The sequence below is a fragment of the Labeo rohita genome, chromosome 7 (assembly GCF_022985175.1).
Source record: "Labeo rohita strain BAU-BD-2019 chromosome 7, IGBB_LRoh.1.0, whole genome shotgun sequence".
Taxonomy (NCBI): Eukaryota; Metazoa; Chordata; class Actinopteri; order Cypriniformes; family Cyprinidae; genus Labeo; species Labeo rohita.
The window spans coordinates 7,910,560-7,934,333 of NC_066875.1; the positions used below are offsets into that span (position 1 = coordinate 7,910,560).

Genomic DNA, 23,774 nt, shown 5'->3' on the forward strand with positions numbered 1-23,774 from the left:
AATGTTTGAAATGTTACACAAATGGCATTTGACTGAAATGCTTGTATTGAAGCATTTTGCATTCTACCTGTGATAAAACTGTGCAAGATGTTAAAGGGGTCATCGGATGCCCATTTTCCACAAGTTGATATGATTGTTTAGGGTGTTAATGAAAAGTATAATATACCTTGGTTAAAAATTCTTAATGGTAGTGTAAAACAACACCCTTTTTACCTTGTCAAAATAAGCTCTGCAAAAATCATCTCATTCTGAGGGATTGTTCCTTTAAATGCAAATGAGCTCTGCTCGCCCCGCCCCTCTGGAATGATATGCTGCTCTGAGAGTGTGTTTACTTTAGCCGCATTTAGCACGTTTACCTGCGAAACTTGCTAACTAGCATGTTATTAGGAAAGGTGATTGCAGAGATTCATAAAAAAAAACTTACACTCACTTCTGCTGTAAGTCAAGCTGGATCACGAATGATTTGCGCGAACATAGATGCATTTATGTAGATTGGGAGGTGCATTCTCTTCACAAACAAATGTAATGTGCATCTTCAGCGGTTTAGATGTCGGAAGTAAATGAGAACCACTATGTTCATTATTACATCCAGCAACACAACACTTCAGTCGCTCAGTCAGAGATATTCTTGTCTAACTTACATCCCTGCTCCGGCATCGAAAGAATGGGGGTCGGACTGTTACAGCTGATCTGAGGCACACTGAAAAAAGTGTTTCATTGGATCAAAGTAAAAATTTTGCGTCAACTTGTTATATCTAATTACTTTACTTTTTATCAACGTTAAATTTTTACTTTGAAAAGAATTAACTATCCATTACTTAGCCAAAGCAAAAAGTATCTTTGAATCAAGTAAAGTTTTTAAGTTTAATAAAATCTTAAATTATACTTTGTGGTAATGTTTTCTCTTTGTATTAACTTAATTATTTTACTTTACATCCAACCAAATACAACTCAAAATATAAATGTAATACAAATAAATTTATTTACTTTCAGAATCTGTAATTTTATCATCAAAGATGAATGACTTCAAGCATCAAACTTCTGACAATTTATTTTCTCATAATACAATTTTTTGTACAATGTGTACAGTATCCTCATACCAATAAACAATATAAACATCATAAACTTGACAATTTTTATCATAATCTCTACCATGTGTATAGTATTGTTATAAAAACATACTGTATAACAGTTTTTAGTATCCATATACATAGACACACTGGATAAAATGTAGATTCACCATAAGAATCAGTTATCGTTTCAACGAGAAACATGCAATCTTTCCATGAACAGTCACTTAGAAAACTGGTTTAAAATGGGCAGTGTAAAACCAAACACTTTTAATAAAATACCTACCAAATTAGCCAATGGTAAAAATAAAAAAATAAATTACAAAAAATTATTTTCACCTTCATGGAATAGTTTACCCCAAAATGAAACTTATCTCAATTATCTCAAACTTATCAAAATTGTCATAAAATGTCTCTGAACCAAATTTAATTAAAGTTAAATACTTGAATAGCTTAAGGATGAGTAAACAAAGAAAGAATTTTCATTTTTGGGTAAACTATTTAACAAACCCTAGATAACACAACTTATAGATAAAACAAATCAGGTTTAGTAAACAGTAGTACAGTTAACTTTGTATAAAAGGCTTTATACAGTCCAACATCTTCAAAGAAATTTACCATCAGCAGAACACTGTAGCTGGGTCAAAGGAAACAAATGTACTCCTGCAGCTTTGAAGAGAGGTTCTGCACCCTTCGGCTCATCTGCTTACTCTCTATGTCCATGATTATTTTTGAAAGGCCTCAAAGGTATATTTGAGTCCTTCAGGATATTTTAAGTTCAGTGCATAAATGTGTCCAAACATTATGGCACAAGCACATGCAACAGAGAGCAACTCATTTAGTACTTCCACACCGTCAGTGACAATGGAAATGTCCAGTGCACAACTAAGAGCATCACTTTCACGGATTACAAAAAATGCCATGGTGGTCTTTTCAAATTCTCTCTCCGCTACCTCCCTCTGGTCAGCCTAAAAACATACAAGAACAGAGAATAATTGAGGGACTTTGGAAGAAAAAAAATTATTATTATAATTTGTTATTATGGAGGTCAATGTAGAGCCCAAACATGTGTTGCAATTTACATTAAAATATCTTCATTTGTGTTCAATGTAAAAATTAAATTTGTACGGTTTATTACAAGAGTAGAGTGAGTGATGACAAAATTTTCATTTTCGGATGAAGACGTACTTTTACACTCTCTTTGGCTTTGAAAATGCTTTTAAAAACTTAAACACGTGTACAATCAAACACTCACATGTTGACCATTGTAGACAATTACAGAAATATTTGTTAAGTGCAGTACCACAATGGCCAATCAGTGGCAATTATCAATCTACTCAACAGTGTTGAAAATGCATTTTTGGGTGAACCAACCCCTTTTAAAGGAGTAGTTCACAGTCATGATTTACACGCCATCTTGTCATTTCAAACCTGTGTGAATTACCGTCCTCTGCAGAATTTTGAACAGTGTTGGTAACAGAACAGCACAGCCCCCATTCACTATTATTGTATGGACACAAAACCAATGCAAGTGAATGGGGGGCTCTTAACAACATTCTTCAAAATATATTCTTTTGTGTTCTGTGGAAGAAAGTCACACAGGCTGATGTGTAAATGATAAAACAATTACTTCAACTGCTTTAAAGCGATATGTCACTACCAAATCAAAATTTCCCTACGTTTTACTCACCCTCAAGGCTTGAGAAGACCTTTGCTAAAACCACAGAGCCGTGTCGAGCAGTTTTTTTGATCGACAGATGCACTATTTGAAGCTTCAAAAAGTCAACAATTCACTCCCATTCTACCTCTTGGAAGTAAAATGATATGTAGGATTATAACTTTGCCTGTATTGTTCTTCAAGAATATAACCATATTCAGATAGGATGCCTTGAGGGCGAGTAAAACATGGGGAAATGTTGATTTGGTAGTGAAATATAACTTTATGGCAAACATGGTTGGAGAAAATTTCAGTAGTTTGCATTGTCTACATTACCTGGTATTCTTTGATCAGACAGCTTGCATCTTCACCAAGGTACATGATCTATTCTGATGCATATGTCCAGACTCTACAAAATGTTCAAGGTGTATTGTTTTTATTAGACCAAAACACTACTAAATTGATTGCCACAAGCAATTTTTTTTCGCATGCAACCAATACCTGATCCATAACTTGAACGTTTTTTCATGGAGGACTCCACCTTTGCTCCTAATAACCTGGAGAAGCTAAGAGCTCTGTCTGTCCAAAGAGGCCATAATTCTCGATTGTAAATGTAGGGTCGTGATGCGCAAAAATTCGGCATTAATCTGTAAGAAAGAGAAACATAGACTTCAGGAAAAAAATGATTTCACTTTGAGAACTAGTTTTAAAAATACATATATACACAAAGCATTAAACAACAAAAGGTATAATTAAGGCACCCAAGACATTTTCAAAAACACTACATACTACAATCCCATGGTAAAAACTATGAAAATTCAGGATTAGTCACTTACATTTTAACATTTTTAGATAAAGCAATAATTAAAAGGTGCAAATTACTTACGTTTTTCATGTGACTGGTTTATTCAAAACCTGTCATAATTGTTGTTCAGCTGTACCCCATCCTACAAAAGACAAAGAGAAATAACAAACTGGCTCACATAAAAGTAAACAGACGACTTCTTTACTGGGTAAGCTGGTCGACGCGATACGTTAAAATAAGTGTTTAGGCACATCACTAAAGACGTGTTTGGTTAAACTAACGTAATGTGTTAACATTAATCATAAATGAGAGACTCTACATGTAAGGACAGCGAATACCTTGCGAACGCGAGCTTCATAATAAATCAATAAAAATCATCATAATAATAAAGCTTAATAACAACGTTAAGTCCATACAAAGCGTCTGAAGCGTGCATGTACATTATACATGACGGCGCCATCCATAAAGTACATGCACGCTGATGTATCGCACTCCAGCATACCCGAAACAGTATTTATACTACATTTCAATATCAATCCATCTCACCTCAAGCAGTTTACTTGTTTAGAGTTACAGAGTTAGAGCCGTCAAACTAGTAATACTAACTGTATGTAAAACAACAGTACAACATAATATTTTATGAAATCATATATGTATAATGTTAATAATAAGTCCAAACGTATGTTTAAAATTACTTACCAATTTTCTTGATTCCCGTTTTACCACGCCGAGTTCATCCATGCGGTATAACAAGATGGCGGAAAGCTGAACGTCGACACGCACGACCACGGATGACGTTAGAAGTCACGTGACAATGGAAACCAATATTTTTAATTTAATTTACAGAAATGTATTTACTTTACACTAACAAGACTTACTTTTAATTTAAATCAACCAAACTTTTTACATTACACTGATGGCTAGACAGAAGATCAAATGTTTTGAGTTAGCTCAAGTATAACAAATTCTTTAGAGTAATGACATGCCTTGTGCACTTTTTTCAGTGTATGTCAATATCTCATGTCAAACAACTATCATGGGAGCGGCCTCTGTCGGTGTAACGCCACACTGACAGGCATCTGAGAATGTACATACACTGCCAACACACATTAATGTTTGCGTCCGATGACCCCTTTAAGTTTTGTGATGGCCACTTTTGGTGACAGCCTTTTAGCTGTGTTTATGATCAGTCTGCTCAGAGGTGACTGTAAAATATACATTTTAAGTATGGAAATTAAATATTTTGAGTTTTGGTATGGGATATGGTCATTGAGCTACTCAATCCCCCACCCCCCACACACACTACGCATCCATCCCCCACTGTCCTCTTGTTGCTAACTAAAATATGGTCACCTTAGTTTTGTGATGACATTTAATGTCCCCGACAACCTCTGTAGTCCCATTTAGCCAATTGTTAGCAATTGTCTTTCTTGAGATAAGTAAAAGCTTTAAAAAAACTAAAATGTGAAAATATCTTGAGCTTCACCATAGACCTTACAAAAAACATTGACTTAGGGACGAAGGAACCGGAAGCTAAAATGCTAGTTCATTTAACATACAGTATGGCAGTACATCATGCCTACAGACCACCATTTGAAGGTCTTGCTACACAAGGCCACCTAAACCTTAATGTCATGATCTTAGCTGTAAGATTTCATCGCTACATTTTATTTAAAAAGGTTTAAACACACTAGCCCATTGCAATTTCCATTCTACTAACACAAGCCCCTTGCTAATAAAATTTAACATGAAAAAAAGCTTCAAAAGCACTCTCTGGTGGGAATAAATGCCAGAGGCCTTCTAATAATCCTCTAAAGACACTGCTTAGATGCTGGAATCAATTACTCGTAATGACCAGGATCTTTAGTACAAATCAATAGAAGCTCAGATCAGATGCTTGGCCAGTGAGAGTCAAGCATTTAGCAGCTATTTCAGTGGCTCCTCGCCTCACCCTTTTGTATTTGTGAGTAAACAGCGCTTCTGGCTCGGTGAAGCTGAAACGAGCTCATGGTCTTGTTTGATATTATGAAGGGAGGGATCAGAAGGAAACTCAGGGGAAGGTAATTGCAGCAGGTTGCTAATGGTGGGGACACCACTATTCAGGACACCTTCGCGTAGGACGCTCGATTGCACAGGTGTTCTTCTCTGTTATTTCTGCTCTCAAAGGCGCTTCTCTGATGAAGAAGCGCTCGCCACTTAATCCCCTACCTCTAGTGATAATGGGGCAGCAGAAAACGCGTCAGAACAAAGGTTTATCGAAAGGCAATTGTTGCAGACTCTCCTAAACACATGTTTCGTATTTAACACCACCACTTAACACCAGCCAAAGTATATGATAGGAGTACATTATTTTTCAAAACACTTCATATGCCGGACAGGCTGCAATGCGGGTCTGCAATTTAGAAGCTTCAAGGCAGAAAAAAGAAAAAAGACCAACAGACAGACAACCTACAATTTTTAGGACTGCTCTGATACTTCTGTTCTTTCTCACTATGAGACTTTCTGTGAAATTACTAAAGAAAACAGGTTTCTGCACTGGACTGTACTGTTCATTTTTTGTCTCACAACTCCACATACACTGTAGAAAGTAGTAACCTTAAACAACTACCAAATTTAGCTTTGGTAAAGTAGTTACTAATGCAGATTTTGCTCATGTTCAAATTTCCTGCCTGGTTTGAAAGTGACTACTAAGTGAGCTGGGATTTATATACACTACACTTTTCACAATGGACCTTTTCTCTGGAATTTTGTTAATGTGGCCTTTAGACTGAATGTATATAGCTGACTATTCACAAAAACCTTCACATGAGTGAAATGTGTCTGTATGCACAGAAAAGGCCTCAAACATGTATTCATGAAACCTGAGCAAATTTATTAAAAAGAATTTGTGTAAACCCTAAAACCATTCTTGCATAAATCATTGCATTCAGTTCAATACGTATGACATACAGATTTCAGCATTTGTTTTATGAATGTGGTCCAATGTCACATCTATACAGTGTTCAAATTGTGTCAAAGTTCTTGGGGGGGGGTCTAACTTTCTATTTCTATTTCTAAATATTTCACGATATTACTGCTTTTGCTCTATTTTGGATCAAATAAATGCAGGCTTGGTGAGCAGAAAATAGTTCTTTAAAAAAACATTAAACATCTTACTGTTCTTAAACAATTGACTGGTAGTGTACAACTTTTAGGAATGGTTTTTATAAAGCATCACTATATGCAGAACATGTCAAAGAAATGAAAGGAGAACTCCACTTTCAAAACAACAATTTACAGATAATGTACTCACCCCCTTGTCATCCAAGATGTTCATGTCTTTCTTTCTTCAGTCGTAAAGAAATTATGTTTTTTGAGGAAAACATTTCAGCATTTTTCTCCATATAATGGACTGATATGGTGCCCCGAGTTTGAACTTCCAAAATGCAGTTTAAATGCGGCTTCAAACGATCCCAAATGCTGTTGTAAATGATCCCAGCTGAGGAAGAAGGGTCTTATCTAGCGAAACGATCAGTTATATTCTTTAAAAAAATAATAATTTCAAACGCTCGTCTTGTCTTACTCTGTGTATTCTGGTTCAAGACAGTTAGGGTATGTCGAAAAACTCGTATTTTCTCCCTCAACTTCAAAAATCATTTCAAAATCATCCTACATCGCTGCAGAAGTACCGACACAGTCTTTGCAAAGTGAACATGCAAAGAAGATCAAACACCCTTAACAAAACAGTTAAAACAGTGATATAGAACGATTTTGAAGTTGAGGGAGAAAATACGATTGGAGTTTTGTCTTGAACTGTCTTGAGCTAGAATACACAGAGTTCAGGGAGAGGATAAGACAAGATGAGCGTTTGACTTTTAAAATTATATAAATTGTATTATTTTTATGAAAATAACCAATCGTTTCGCTACATAAGACCCCTCTTCCTCGGCTGGGATCGCTTACAACTGCATTTGGGATCGTTCGAAGCCACATTTAAACGGAATTTTGGAAGTTCAAACTCGGGGCACCATAGCAGTCCGAGAAAAAATGCTGAAATGTTTTCCCCAAAAAACATAATTTCCTTATGACTGAAGAAAGAAAGACATGAACATCTTGGATGACAAGGGGGTGAGTACATTGTGACACTGTGCACCTTCTATATATGTTATTATTTAAATTTGGTGGATATCAGTATATTACAAAGGTGCAAAATGGATTTCTGTACTTCAGTAGGTTGGTATATTAACATTAGGCCTATATCAGTTAATGAAATGACGGTATTTAACTGTAAATTTAAGTTAAAACCATAAAACCTAAAATGCTGCTACCGTATTTTTTTTGTGTAAAATTCTGGCAACCACAGCTGCCGTTTTTTTTTTTTTTTTTTTTTTTTTTTTTTACTGTAAATTTTACAGAATTTCTTTTACAGTGTACAAATATTCTATGTAAGTGGTGATTGATAATCAACTAAAGGGTGGTTTTCTTTGTGAAAGTGTGAGAGAAGATTCCTCTTCTTTAGATGGTTTTCCGTTTATGGTACACAGGAAATAGTTACATGTGGTGAATTCATAAAAGGTTCATTTTCCAATCATGCTCAAAATAAAACATTAAAATAAGTCTAGAAACTTGTGCATGGAATATAATTCTCCCACTGTCTGATATTTCTCATAGTACAGCAATTCATTTTTATTATATGAACATTTCTGCTATCATAAAAAAAATATATTATACAAATTTATGCATTTGGTAGACAAATCCATGTGACTTACATTGCATTCAGGTAGACAGCTGATCAGTTCATGCATCTCCTCGGACTCAAACCCAGTAGCTTGGCATTGCTAGTGCATTGATAATGCTGATCAAAGACAGTGTGTGACACCATTATAGCAAAAATAGCAAAGTGACCAGTGATTTGGAAAAAATGTACACGAAAATCAAGCAGGGAAAACAAAATACAATGATATTACAATATATTCCATATATTTTCATGACCATATTCATCATAAAATGATATATTTTTAAATCATCTTGTGGACTGAATAAATATACATACTCAATTTTAAACATAAAAAAGAAATACAAAAAATAAAAATACTGATAAGGATGTGATATCTGTGGGTTGAGCATTTTGGTAGTTTGATTAAATCAAGACATTTCTGCCGGGTAGAGCTTCTCTGTCACTCCACATTCCTGTACTTGGTGAAGAGGTTGTAGAGGACCCTCAGTGTGGACTTGAGGTCACAGTTGACAATGTCTGAGGAGACACATAAAAGATCCGATCATGATTATGGTATGTAGTGTGAGGTGACTGTGTACACTGTTCATTTCATGAAAGATTATCTTTCCTTTCTCAACATACCTGTCAAATGCTGCTTCTAAAACACATTAACAACTAGATTTCCACATTCGTTGAAGAGGAACGCTCACCATCACTATATTGGAGCAAATTTTTCAGTACTGACATTAAAGGGGTCATCGGATGCCCATTTTCCACAAGTTGATAAGATTCTTTAGGATCTTAATGAGAAGTCTATAACATACTTTTGTTAAAATTTCTCAGTGGTAGTGTAAAAAACACCCTTTTTACCTTGTCAAAATCAGCCCTGTTCAAAACAACCCATTCTATTGCATTTTCCTTTAAATGCTAATGAGCTGTACTCACCCCGCCCCTCTCCACTGTGGGAAGACGAGCCGGTCTGTTTACGTTAGCCGCATTTAGCCACGAAACTTGCTAACTAGCACATTTTTAAAGGGGTCATTGGATGTTAATTTCACTTTTACATGTTGTTTGAACATTAATGTGTGTTGGCAGTGTATGTACACATCTGCCCTATAATGATAAAAATCCATGCAGTGGTTTTTAAATAATCTGTAAAAATAATATTCCCTTTTTCAAATCGAGCCATTCTCGGATGCCTGTTGTTGTGGCATCACACAGACAGAGGCCGCTCCCACGATATTTGATGCTGGAGCAGGGATGTAAGTTAGACAAGAATTGAGCAATTGAGGTGTTGTGTTGTTGGATGTAATAATGAACGTAGTGGTCGTCATTTACTCCCGACATCTGAGCTGCTGAAGATGCAGTGGATTATGTTTGTTTGTGAAGGGAATGCGCCTCCTGATCTACATATATCTGCCTATGTTCACGTGAATCATTCGTGATCCAGTTTCACTTACAACAGAAGTAAGTATAAGGGGTTTTTTTTATGAATCTTTGCGATCACCCTTCCTAATAATGTGCTAGTTAGCAAGTTTAGCGGCTAAACGTGGCTAAATGTGGCTAAAGTAAACAGGCTCCTCATTCCACAGAGAGAAGAGAGGGGTGGGGTGAGCAGAGCTCATTTGCATTTAAAGCAACCTCGACCAGAATGGGATGATTTTTGCAGAGCTGATTTTGACAAGGTAAAAAGGGTGTTGTTTTACACTACCATTGAGAATTTTTAACCAAAGTATATTATAGACTTTTCATTAAGACCCTAAAGAATCATATCAACTTGGAAAATGGGCATCTGATGAATCCCTTATACTCACGCATTTCCTTCTAAAACAAAAGTTAAGTTAATCCTCTGCATCTTCAGCTCAGCTCTGTTGGGAGTAAATGACGACCATTATGTTCATTATTACATCCAACAACAGAATACCTCAATAGCTCTATCGGAGACATTCTTGTCTACCCCTGCACCGAAGTCGACACAATGGCCGTCGGTGTAGGACTGTTCACAGCTCAGTCAGGGCGAGTCTAAGGTAAGACGGTCATGTCAATCAACTATTGAGGGAGCGACCTTTGTCGGCGTGATGTCAAGAAGACAAGAAGAAGCTGAGAATTGCTTGATTTGAAAAGGGGATTTCTTACAAAGATCACAAAAATACCACTTGGTGGATTTTTATCATAATAGGGTGGTTGCATACACACACTGCCAACACACATTTATGTTCAAACAACATGTACAGTAAAAGCGACTTTTGCATCCGAAGACCACTTTAAATACTTTGAGGAAGTTAAAAGTGTCCAATGAGATAAGTTACACTGAATCTGGTCACACTTTAGTTTTAGTTCTCTTTATTAACTAACTATTAACTTTGCCTCAGTGTGCTCCAAATTACTGCTTATTACTATTTAGTAAGGTAGTTGTGAAGTTTAAGTAATAGGGAGGGGTAAAGGATCTATAATGTGGTCATACAGAATAAGGCTTTAATATGTGCTTTATAAGTAAAAAATAAACAACCCATATGCTAGGAATAAGCATGTTTATAAGCAATTACTTGACAATGAGAATTGGTTTGTAAACTACAGTGTTACCCTAGAATCTAAAACTATTTAATAAAATATACACTTTAATATATACTAGATATATACTTACACTTCTATAGAAATGTCAACATAAAATCTTTATTGACTTAAAATAAATAAATAAATAAATAAACACTATGGCCTCACCTTGTGTCAACTTCTTATTCACCAAGCAATTTCTAAGGTGTTCTGAATGCTTGTTAGGGTGTTAAAGGAGAAGTCCACTTCCAGAACAACAATTTACATATAATGTACTCACCCCCTTGTCATCCAAGATTTTCATGTCTGTTTTTCTTTAGACGTAAAGAAATTATGTTTCTTGAGTTAAACATTTCAGCATTTTTCTCCATATAATGGACTGATATGGTGCCCCGATTTTGAACTTCCAAAATGCAGTTTAGATGTGGCTTCAAACAATCTCAGCTGAGGAAGAAGGGTCTTATCTAGCGAAACGATCGGTTATTTTCATTTAAATACTTTTTAATCTCAAACGCTCATCTTGTCTTGCTCTGCCTGAACTCTGTGTATTCTGACTCAAGACAGTTAGAGTATGTCGAAAAACTCCAATCGTATTTTCTCCCTCAACTTCAAAAATCATTTCAAAATCATCCTACATCGCTGCAGTACCGACACAGTCTTTGCAAAGTGAACATGCAAAGAAGATCAAACACCCTCAACAAAAATGGTAAAACAGTGATAAGTTGAGGGAGAACATGAGATGGGAATTTTATCGACATACCCTAACTGTGACAAACCGGGAAAAAAAACGTTCAGGCAGAGTGAGACAAGACAAGCGTTTGACATTAAAAAGTATAAATTTTATTATTTTAATGAAAATAACCGATCGTTTTGCTGCATAAGACACTTCTTCTTCGGCTGGGATCATTTACAACCGCATTTGGGATCATTTGAAGCCACATTTAAACTGCATTTTGGAAGTTCAAACTCGGGGGACCATAGCAGTCCATTATATGGAGAAAAATCCTGAAATGTTTTCCCCAAAAAAACATAATTTCTTTACAGCTGAAGAAAGAAAGACATGAACATCTTGGATGACAAGGGGTGAGTACATTATCTGTCAATTTTTGTTCTGGAAGTGGACTTCTCCTTTAAGGTGCACAGTTGTTTGTCACTATTGTAGTGATGTACAAAGTGCAATGGCCCAAGTAAAAAGAGCCCACGCTCATGTTAATATCATGATCTAGTCTCTATTAAAATCCTTCACCCTGCAATGAGCAATGATAGTGATGCTTGCCTTAACAATCACCACTAATAACAGCAACACATTTTATGGCATTAAAGTATTTTGCATTAAACCTCATTTAGTGAGAACCACCCATGAGGTTTATTCTCAGTTAGATCATCTGCGCCAAATTAACCAGATGCTGTTTAAGCCCTGTGATTACACCGAGAATGTCTGCTGCAACAAATGAAATGCAATTGTCAATGCAGCATGCATTTGGGACATTCACTAAACCTTTTGAGTAAAGCAACTACAGCATAACTTCAGCCCCATCTGGTGACTAGTCTCATATTCATTTAAGTTCAACAGCAATAGTACAAGAGGCACTGAGAAGATCATTACACTGATACACATGGCAAATCTTCTTTACAATAAACTACTGCAATCAGGCAACACGCCATGACTATTTCTGTAGAAATCAAGCACTGTGAAACATACTACACAAAGCCAGTCTTAGTAGAGCAAAAATATTTACCTTCTGGCCTAGGCTTTGGCTTTTCCATATTGCCATCTTGCATCAGTTCAAAGGAGAATGAAACATTGTGCACCTAATGCATACAATGCAAAACAACACTGTAATTAAGTGGCAATGAGAAATCAACAACATTCAAAGCTGTTGTAAATTACTGTACAAACAAACACCTTTGTTTACTTTTGTGTGTAGCTTGGCAACCACTTTGTTGCAACCACAACTGTTTCTGAGGAACTACATTGCTTGGTGGAAGAACACTGTTTTTATTTATTACACTTTATTTGCTCTGTTTCATTTTGTGAAACCTTACTACAGGGGTGCCCAACCCTGTTCCTGGAGATCGACCTTCCTGCAGAGTTTAGTTCCAACCCTAATAAAACACACCTGTCTGTAATTATCAAGTGCTCCTTCAGATCCAAATTAGCTGGTTCAGGTGTGTTTGGTCAGGGTTGGAGGTGAACTCTGCAGGAAGGTCGATCTCCAGGACCGGGGTTGAGAACCCCTGCCTTACTAGATATATGGAATAACCATTTTATAAAAGCAATAAGGCCCGTGAAGCCGTGGTTTACAGTGAATTTATAACAGCTAAGGCTTCGCACCTCATGTCATGACGATCATTGCCCCTTAGCTATTATAAATTCACTGTAAACCACGGCTTCTGGGGCTTATTGCTTTAGTATATAATGTGTAATGTACTGTATCAGTTCATGAACCCCCAGGAGTCTGTAAAGGTCCATGGACAGATAAATAGGAATGGACATGGACAGATAACTTAGGAATTTTTTTTTTTTTTTGTACACATTTTTTACACAAATGATGTATTAAAATCAGCATAAAACCAAAGTTCACTTACAATGTTTTGCTGTTAGTGTGTTAATCCATATATTTTTAATATAGTTTATTGGACATTGTATACTTTAATGAATAAATAAATAAATAAATAAATTCTGTCCCCTGTTTAAAAATCTATTCCACAAAACTTTTTACATTTCAAAAAGTTCTATAAAGGCATTGTAAAAGTAATCCATATGAATCAAGTCTTCCAAAGAGATATGATAGCTTTGTACTGTATGATGAACAGATTCAATTTATATTATTATTTACATAAACATTAATCAAATCACATAAATAGAGAACATCAAATATAGAAAATGAAAGAGTAAACATGCTTGTTTGAGGTTTGTTCTTGGCATATTACACAAGCAAGTTTGAACATACAGTGCCTTGCTAAAGTATCCATCCTTAATTATTTTCACATTTTGTTATGCTGCAGCCTTATGTTAAACTGCTTTAAATTACTTTTTTCCCACATCAGTCTACACTCCATACACCATAATGACAAAGCACAAAACAGGTTTTTAACAACTTTGCAAATTTATTAAAAATACAACACTGAAATAAGTACATTGCATAAGTATTCATACCCTTAGCTCAATACTTAGTTGAAGCCCCTTTACAGCCTCAAGTCTTTTTGGGTATGATGCGACAAGTTGTCTCAAGCACTTCATGTGCATTTGGCACATCTGCCAAATATCTGCCATTTTTCTCCTCGTCTCTCTTCACCTATCAAGCTCTGTCAGCATGGATGGGGTCTGGCAGACATTTTCAGGTTTCTCCAGAAATGATTGGGTTCAAAACTACATTCAGAGAGTTGTCTATAAGCCACTCTTGCTGTGTCCTTAGGGTCACTGTCCTGTTGGAAGGTGAACCTTTTGCCCAGTCTGAGGTTCTGAAGGCTCTGGACTAGGTTTCATTAAGGCTATCTCTATATTTAACTTTGTTAAGCTTTCCTTCCACTCTGAAGAGTCCTTCAGTGCTTGTCGCTGAAAAACATCCCCACAGCATGATGCTGCTACCACCACACTTTACTTTTGGTATGCTACTGTGCAGGTGATGAGCAGTGCCTGGTTTCCTCCATACAAGATGCTTGGAATTGAGGTTCATCAGAGCAGATAATCTTGTTTCTCACAGTCTGAGAGTTCTTTAGGTGGTTTGTTGCAAATTCCAAGTGGGTCTTCATGTGTCTTCACTGAGGAGAGGATTGAGTTTGCTTCTGATCTAAATTTCAAGTGTCTCATGAAAAGGGTATGGATACTTATGCAACGAAATTATTAAAGTTGTTTATTTCTATTAAACTTGTTGCAAAGTTGTTACAAACCTGTTTAGTGCTTTGTCATTATGGTATATTGAGTGTACACTGATGTGGGGAAAAAAGTAATTTAAAACTGTTTTAGGCTGCAACATAAAACATGAAAAAAAAAAAAGGGTTTGAATACTTTCGCAAGGCACAGTACATCTGACAAGTTTCATTAAAAATATCTTTAAAATTTGTGTTTGGAAGGTGAATGAAAGTGGGTTTGGAATGACATGAGGGTGAGTATTATGGGTCAACTATTGTCCAGTCTCACTTTTCACATTTTCACAGTTAATAACTGACTAATAACATTTTACATTTTTTCTTGTTAAAGCCATTTTGCTCATAAATATGTCACATTAGCTAAGTAAAGTCAGAGAAATTTCACAGAAATTTGCAGTACCTTATGATCAAAATTTTCAGGGATGAGGAAGAAGCTATAGAGGGGCACAAAGTATCCTTCTAGGAGTCCCATCAGTAAGACCAGGTACACGCCATCAGCAAACTACAAGGAATCACAAACACTGACATTTTAGTTTTTGGATATCTCTCTCTACTGATATTCAAGTCATGTCGTGATCACTTTACCTGAGTTTCCAGCTCTGACACCTCCAGATTCAACTTGTTTAAGTGCTTATTCACAAATGTGATAAGAGTCTGAAAGAAGACCAAGAGATCAGAGTCAAAGAGTCAAAGCCCTCCATTTGTAAAACCTCTCAAGAAATAGTGTGCAATCTGCTCTTGCCTTTTTCACCACATTCAGTTTATCTGGCGCATGGTCAAAAAGGGTATCAAAGGCGTCACGCTCTGTGAAATAAGACATCATTTTTCATATGCAGACAGCACTAGAGAACATACAGTAAGTCAGATGTTATTTTTGTATGTACAATGGACCCAAAAGGTATTTGGACACTAAAGCTATACAAAAATATTAAATCAAGAGGCACCTGCAAAAAAATGCTAAACCTATTTAACTTTAAACTAATATTTCTAAATATCTCTTGTAGTGGCGTTTGTATGGCTTAACTGTAAAAAACACTGTAAATTAATTTAAAATGTGCAAATTATATATAATACACACCATATCTTCCAGACAATGCCCTGTGGGGAAGGAAAAAAGCATTATTATTTCAATATCAATTTGGCAAACAAATAAGATCAACAATCTATTTACGTTTGAATGAAAGGGTTTTGCAAACAGTCTAAATGGCAAAATAATAACCAAATTCAGAGGGACATATCAAGAGTGCCAGGATGAAAGGCAAACAAAAAGATTAGGGGGGAAGGGGATGCTCCGGTCCCAAGAGCGGGCCGATCAAACAGAACCGGGTTCCAGGATATTGGCCTAGTGGACGTCTGCCCAGCAGCGGCTCGTCTCCACACAGTCAATTCCACCCCGGCAGAGGCATGTCTTAGCAGCTGCTGCCCGAGTCCACATCAGCAGCCAAGGAGCTGCTCTCTGCCTTATCTCCCAAGCTGATTTGAGCCCGCTGGACCGCTGTTAATCAGCAGCAGCAGTGGAGAGCTGGCAGAGCAACGGCTCCGATGCTCAACCTCTAGAACCGCTGCAAAGCTGCTCAGAAGCAGGAGGATCCAGATCACGACACACACACACACATACACACCCTGTACACCACAGCTCCATGACTGGCATGTCAGTACATGTTCCAGCCACTGGATCCCTGTTTACTTTCTACTATAACACATAATCCAAACATATTAAACAATACAATATCTGCTTTATATTCCCATTTTCTGTTAGGCTTATTGTTTATACTTTTGCAAAAGGTATTAGCATTATAAATGCATTTATAGCATATGAAGGATGACGGTTTTAAAGATTGACATTATAGTGCATTCCCTTGTAAAAACAAATAAAATAAGAATGCTAACTTTAGCATACTTTTAAAAAGAGTACTTATTATAAAAATAAAATACTTTAAAAAGAATATACTTAAGTGCAAACTGAATGTAACAATGCCAAACAATTTATATTAAATGCAATCAGTCGACCTTAGGTGTTTGTTTATTTATTTATGACACACTAAATTTGGACTTTTTTATGCAGTTTCATAATTATTTGTATGTATATCTTAGAAATATGCAGAATATACTCACAAGCAACTAAAATGTAGTTTAACCCTTTAAGTGCCACCCCCCATTTTTGAACATAGACGTGTAAGTGTACTATCCAAACTTAAATCTTATAATTCATGAATGCTTTGGAATACCGAAAATTGAAGAAGACAATCTGCAGATTAAGGCAGTAATCAAAAAATATCAAAAAGTTACACGTTTAAATTTACTGTAAAGATCATGCACTGTATAATACATAAAATAAATATTTTACAAAATATTTTTGAATTCAAAACTGCTATACAATTAAAGCCTTATGTCTAAATAAATTATGTTCCAAATTTGAAGTTGATAGAAAAAAAAATTAGAGGTTCCTGTGAGATTTTATTTAGGGCGTTATTATTTTTGGATATTATTTTTGCAGATTATTTAAAAATCACTGCATGGATTTTTATCATTATATCAATTTTATGATGATTACTAAAATATGCAATAGAGAAAATTGACGCCAAAAAAAGAGCGCCATTGGGCCTGCTGGATGGCTGGTGACACTTAAGGGGTAACTATTAAAACTTGTATGTCATCTATTAAAAAATATGTAATTAAACATTTGTAATGATAAACTGAATCTGTAATTTAGTACGTTTAAACTTTTAACTGATCGAATGTCATATTAACTACATATCAAATAAAGCAATACAGTTAAATTTAATTATAATTTTAAGGGTACTTTACATGTGTTTTAGTATGTTATTCAACACATTGTGAACCTTTAAAGTGCGACAAAAGATTAAAACATAAAACAACGTAGAGTTTTATTTGCAATACCATAATGAATTGGAAAAAAAACATACCCTATGTTGCCTGTAATTTCCTCCTGAATCTGCCGAGACTGAAGTATTCCCTCTCGTTTCTGTTGGGATAATGAAACATTTTACTAAATAATGTGAAAAGAGCAAGGAACAGTTTATAATCTTTTTTCAGAAATTACCATGCTAACATTTCTGCATTTGTTACTACTATACACAAGCATAGTGAATATCGGTGTAAATGTAAAATAATATTCTTATGTTAATTGCCACGGTGAGACAAATTACTGTACATTAGAATTAATTTATGATCATTTACACAGAAATTCACTCATGTTTCAGAATTAAAGTCCATTGTGACAAAACCCTTAAATAAAACAGTATGGCAACTGAGAAGCATAAAGCGAATGAAAAAGCTAAAAATTAAGAACAGAAAATAAAAGCACCTGGACCACTACAACTTGAATGGACACATGGTCTGGCAGTCTGATAGGGGCCCGGAAATGCTGAGAAAGAGCCACCAGCAGGTGAAGAATGGCCACAATGTTCTTAGCATGAACAGCTGAGAAATACACAAAAAGAATAAACAGCAGGAGCAAAAGCTGAAATGCCTTCTGAATCTATACAAATTCTACATTCATTACAATGAAAAGAAAGGTCAACAATTAAACATGCTAAAATGTATGTTTATGTTATATCCATCAGTGATTCTCAGCTGGTGGGTTGCAACCCAAAAATTGTCCAATTACTGGCAGCAAGGGCAAGGAAAAGTATTGCTAAATGCAATTTATAACAAAAACATAAATAATATAAATAAAAAAATAACTGCACAATAAAGTCACATTCACAAGTGGATCCTGTTATTAAATAAGTAATTCACCCAAAAAATAACATAGATGAGTTTGTGTCTTCTAAAATGGAGAAGACAGCTGATAAAAACATCCACAATAATCCACAGGTAATCCACACCTCTCTAATTTCTCACGACCTTCCGACGTGATTCAATAGTACGTGAATGCACATCCCAGAGCCTGTGCTACACGAGCTTTTGTGCTCGTAAACAAATTTTTATTTTCTGAAAAAAAATGACTGATCGTTTCACTGGATAAGACCCTTCTTCCTCAGCTGGGATCGTTTAGAGCCCTTTGAAGCTGCATTTAAACTACATTTTGGAAGTTCAAAATCATTTAATCAACTCTCATTCTGACGGCACCCATTCACTGCAGAGGATCCATTGGTGAGCAAGTGATGTAAAGATAAATTTCTCCATTTTAGAAGACACAAAATCATCTACATCTTGGATGGCCTGAAGAAAAGTACATTTTCAGCAAAAGTTCATTTTTGGGTCAGTTTCATGTTTTTGCTTTTGTACAATAAACTGTATTGGGTCTTCATTTCTAATGTAAAATCAGAATCATTGATCAACCCAGTGACCAAAATTGGCATTAAAAAGATAACAAATAAACTGTTGCAAAAGGGAGAGATAGCAGGCAATGAATAGTAATAAAGTGTATAAAAAATATCACACAAATGAAAAAAGAGGCCAACATACAGTCAACATTCCATTTAATGTTCCTGGAGGGAACTTTGAGAGCATCATTGATCTTTTCCAGAACGGTCTGCAGCTTCTGTTTCTGAGCGATCTCACACTGAGTCACCTCAGCCACATTCAGCTTCTCTCCCTCCAGGTTCTCTGGTAATAAATACACAATTTATAGGTTACACAATAGAGTACTGGGTCTTACTAGAACAACAATATAGGCTCTTTTCCAGCACAGATTTCTCACCGAATAGTTTTTGAAGAACCTGCCCATCATAGAGGTCTTCAGATAGATCCTTAACAATGATTCGCTCTCCCACCAACACGTCATTGATCCAATCAATGAGCACCTGTCATGAAAGACCGGAGAAGTGGAGATGCTTGGGACCTTAGAAAAATTACTAATTGAAAATGCATGTTAAAAAACCACTGCACCGCAAAACTACGCTTACAAGTTACAAGTTAATCATCATTGCTTGCTTAAGTATTATATATGCAATTATAAATGTAATTATGTACAGCACTGAATAATTTTGTTGCAAGTTGAAGCTCTCAGTGAACATCTTAAAAAAAACCCAACACATATGAAGAAGCTTGAAGAAGGAGTTGTATTATATCATGTTGGAGCTGATTTACCTTCATTAGCTCTTGGAGTTTGGGATCGTTTCTTGAGTTGGGATCAACCATGGTACGTACTTCATTCTCATCTTTTGAGAGACAAACGGACAAACAGCAGCTTTTAGTATGACACAGGCTGTGTAGTACAAGTCTGAATCATCATTTGTGTTGAGAAACTGTACCAAGCATGGTGTCTTCAGGGTCCAGCTCAAATGGTGTGGGGCTGAGAGGCAGGTTAATCGCATTCATTCCCTCTTCCTGAAGCTCAGACACTATGAAACGAAATGCATCAGTATATCAATAACGTATGATACAAATGAAATTGAAAAGGCCACTTTATGCTTCGTGTCATGAAAAACAGAATTCTCCTTCATACGATTCAATGCACTATAAAAAATACTGTATTTTTCAGAACTCTGAATTCAAGACCTTTTACTGACCCTAAGCTGAACCTCTCCAACTGTGGATTTCTGTCCCCCAGAGAGTGAAAAATCATCACTGATGCACAAAACCTTGATTAATATTGGCAGTCAATCTGAGGAATAAAATATTAAAAATATGTAGTGCACTTTATGCTATGACCTCATAAAATGTAGTGTCATCTAGCAGCAATTCTCAGACTTCTGGCAGAGCTGAACACACAGCTCTTTTGAAGCTGTGCCTCTCATCGCTGGAGGTCAGTTATGCAGTATTGGCCTAGGTGGGGAGGGGGCTACTCAAAGTGTCTTATTTAATGCTATGCATTCATCCCTGAACACGTTCAGCTTAACAAAAGAACTACAACTCAGAGCTTCAATCAATAAATTGTGCAATATTCCTCAAAATAAAAAATGAGAATACACTATTTAAAAAAAAACATTTCAACATTATGTTGAAGTTGAAGAGGGAATTTTATACTAAATATTGAAATATGTTTTTCTAAATATTTGATTAATAATTTTACATAACATATATTTTTTGTATTTTTTAAAATATGTAATATTTAAATAATAAAATATAAGTATTTCCAGTATTGCATAATATACTCATAATATGCAAAGACAACTATGCAAACCATTTGCAGTATTATAATTCTCATGTTCTCATAAAAAATAAAATGCACTTTAATAAGAGTACTTAAAAAGAAATGTTAAAACAATTTACTTTAGTGACTGAATGTAATTTTTTCACATAGCATGTTATTTACCATTAAATAAAACTGTATTTTTGATTAAATGTATATTAAATGCATAAAGTTGATCTTTAAAACCGCTTAGGCAAGACTAAAGCAAAACTTTATATGTAATTTCATAGTTACTTTTATCGTCTTTAAACATATGGTGGGCTGCCAGATCTATTGACAATCACTTATGGTAAACTAAATATTCATTACTGTAATCTCTATGTAATACACTACCAGTCAAACGTTTTTATTTGATCCAAAGTACAGCAAAAACAGTAACATTTTTACTGTATAATATTTCAAATATGTTTACGATTTTAAAAAAAAAAAAAACTGTTTTCTATTTAAATATATTTTAAAATGTCATTTATTACTGTGATTTCAAAGCTAAATTTTTAGCATTATTACTCTATTCACATGATCCTTCAAAAATCATTCTAATATGATTTGCTTGTCAAAAAACATTAATTATTATTATTATGTTGAAAACAGTAGTAGAATTTTATCAGGTTTCTTTGATGAACACAAAGTTCAGAAGAACTGTATTTATCTGAAACAGAAATCTTTTGTACCATTATAAATGTCTTTATCATCACTTTTGATCAAATTAAAGCTTTCTAATTTCCCCCCCTAAAAATAAATTATACTGACTCCAAACTTTGAAATGGTACAGTGTATAATTTTTGGCAGATAAAAAAAAAAAAAAAACACTTAAAAAAATCTTTTTACTGGTAGTGTACCTTTGTAAATATATTTGTAATTACACATTTCTAATAATGAAGTTGCAATTTAATACATTTAAAATATATTTAATTTTAATTTTCTAATTATAATGAAGTACTTTGCCTGTGCTTTGGTACCTTAGTCAACTCATCATTATTAAAAAAATCTATTAAAATAAAAATTTTAAATTGACAAATTATGATGTAATTACTTTTTTTTTAAAGTGTATATACAGTATGCTAAGAAACAGTTATGAAACTGTAATCTCAAGTACAATTGAGTGACCTTTTATTAATTAATATATTTTTTGCAAGTACCATTTTCAAAAATATATAGAATTTAATATATTTAAGTGCATTTGTGTTTTGCAAGGGATTGCTATTTACTCCGTTAACATGTATATGCTGTCAGTGGCAAATGTGTCATTAGACGGCTTTCTGCTGCTATAGTGAACACTGGACATGCAACTCTCAAACCTGTTAACACATTAGTGATAGTTAATGCTTATAGATTAAGCCTCTAAATCTTGCTGTTCCATTGAATCTTTCATTTAATTGACCCTGTCTGCCATCCTGTGAATCGGAACATGTGGTGTCTCAACCAGCCCTCATGCAGGTGATCTTCTAAACACCCTCTCTGTCTCCATCTGCCCAGTGGCCCCATCAATACTGGCCAATCACTAAAGCAATGCTGCAGCACATCCCTGTGAGAGGCAGTCCAGAAGAAGAATCGGTACAGATCCCTAGAGATATCGACATCCTGTTTTTAATCAACACTGAATCCTGCCATGGCTGCTTCTAACATGTCTTAAACAGGGTCATTTGAGGGCAAGGGAAGCAACTTCTTGGCTTTCCAATGAACTTGCAGGTTTGGAACATATGCATGACAGCTGATTTACAGCTTGTAAATAAACTTCTGACTTTTTTTTATTTCCCTTGGGGTGCCAGTTTGTACTTCCAGTTGTGGTTTGAGGTTCTTTCTGTCTTCTTTTAGTCAGTGAATGTCTAAATCTTCAAATAAACATGCCAGCAAATAAAATCTGTCTCTTTTCACTTGGGACCAAAAAACCAAAACCAAGTGATTTCATTTTTCGTTGTTGTTGTTCCATCTTGTTGTACTTGCGGTGGTCAAAAATGACAAGCAATTTCTTGCAATTTTAAATTAGGTAAAAGATTTTCAGCACAGGTTTAAATCTTTAAATATCATTACTAATAAAGTAAACTGAAAGCATTGAATCTCTAAAATATTATTATGTCCAGTAGCAATTTTTCTCAATTAAGTTAAATGTAAAGAAACGTTTCTCACAGTATAGTTACTGTAAGATTATATTCATAATTTTAATGTTAAAATAGGGAATAATATTTTCTTATTTACCCAACCTCTTACAATGAGTGTGTAAGAGCCACTTCACTTCCTTATATGGTCACAGTGGAGACTTGCAGCCTTGTGTAAACACTCACATAGCTGAGTCTACTGTATATCAACAACAGTGACATTTCACATTGTCAGAAGAAAAAAAACATGACAAAAGAAAAAAGAAAAATTAAGAAAGAAAGAAAGAAAGAAAGAAAGAAAGAAAGATCTTTCTGAGATTAAAAGCACCTATGCATAACTTACAGTAATTACTATACCGTATGTTTAATTTTTATTTATATGTAGGTATTTAATGTGACTGCATTTCTGTAGCACGTACTAAACTTTAAAAATAAAACGAAACAAATATACAGCACGAGTGTTCAGAAGTATATATAGTAATCTGAAAGATACATGCCTAAACATCAGTGAGCTGAAAAGAGCAGAGATATTTCTTTGACATGCACGGGAACAAGATAGCATAATATCAGAGAGACATCGGCTATCCATGGATTTAAGTTGAATTCACACCTTCTTTTGCCTTTTTCCTTCTTGATAAAGTTCCTCCAAGTTTCCCAAGAAAAGAGTCATCTTTCTTTCTGGAGGAAGGCGATTTCGGTGAGGACGGTGATTTCTGCGGTGAAGAAGCCATTTGATAAGCAACACAATAAATGCGCCTCTTATCTAGACGTGCAGAACGAATAGCTGATTTAAAGTTGTGGAGACTTCTTGAATTCCAACAAACGGAAGTGGAATTCCAAATATTCGTGTAATGACTCTCTCTTGCTTCCCTTCAGACAGAGCGTTTCCCAGTTCCGCCTTCAGTGACTGACTGAACGAAC

General features: G+C 35.2%; 1 protein-coding gene and 1 long non-coding RNA gene across 2 annotated transcripts; both read right to left on the bottom strand.

Moving 5' to 3' along the window:
- Positions 1 to 1,033: 1,033 nt before the first annotated feature.
- On the bottom strand, positions 1,034 to 4,441 carry LOC127168082 (uncharacterized). Its single transcript, XR_007828073.1, has 5 exons — positions 4,232 to 4,441; positions 3,614 to 3,674; positions 3,229 to 3,374; positions 3,064 to 3,136; positions 1,034 to 2,038 (listed from the first exon to the last, which is right to left on the bottom strand). It is a non-coding gene; the product is annotated as an uncharacterized LOC127168082 (long non-coding RNA).
- Positions 4,442 to 7,602: 3,161 nt separating this feature from the next.
- On the bottom strand, positions 7,603 to 23,756 carry parvab (parvin, alpha b). The gene is made up of 13 exons (XM_051114632.1): positions 23,464 to 23,756; positions 19,877 to 19,966; positions 19,713 to 19,783; positions 19,324 to 19,426; positions 19,089 to 19,229; positions 17,983 to 18,098; positions 17,582 to 17,640; positions 15,733 to 15,752; positions 15,397 to 15,458; positions 15,240 to 15,308; positions 15,055 to 15,156; positions 12,521 to 12,593; positions 7,603 to 8,765 (listed from the first exon to the last, which is right to left on the bottom strand). The coding sequence occupies exons 1-13, from the start codon at positions 23,582 to 23,584 to the stop codon at positions 8,689 to 8,691; spliced, it is 1,104 nt and encodes a 367-aa protein (XP_050970589.1). The 5' UTR covers positions 23,585 to 23,756; the 3' UTR covers positions 7,603 to 8,688.
- Between the last annotated feature and the right edge of the window lie 18 nt (positions 23,757 to 23,774).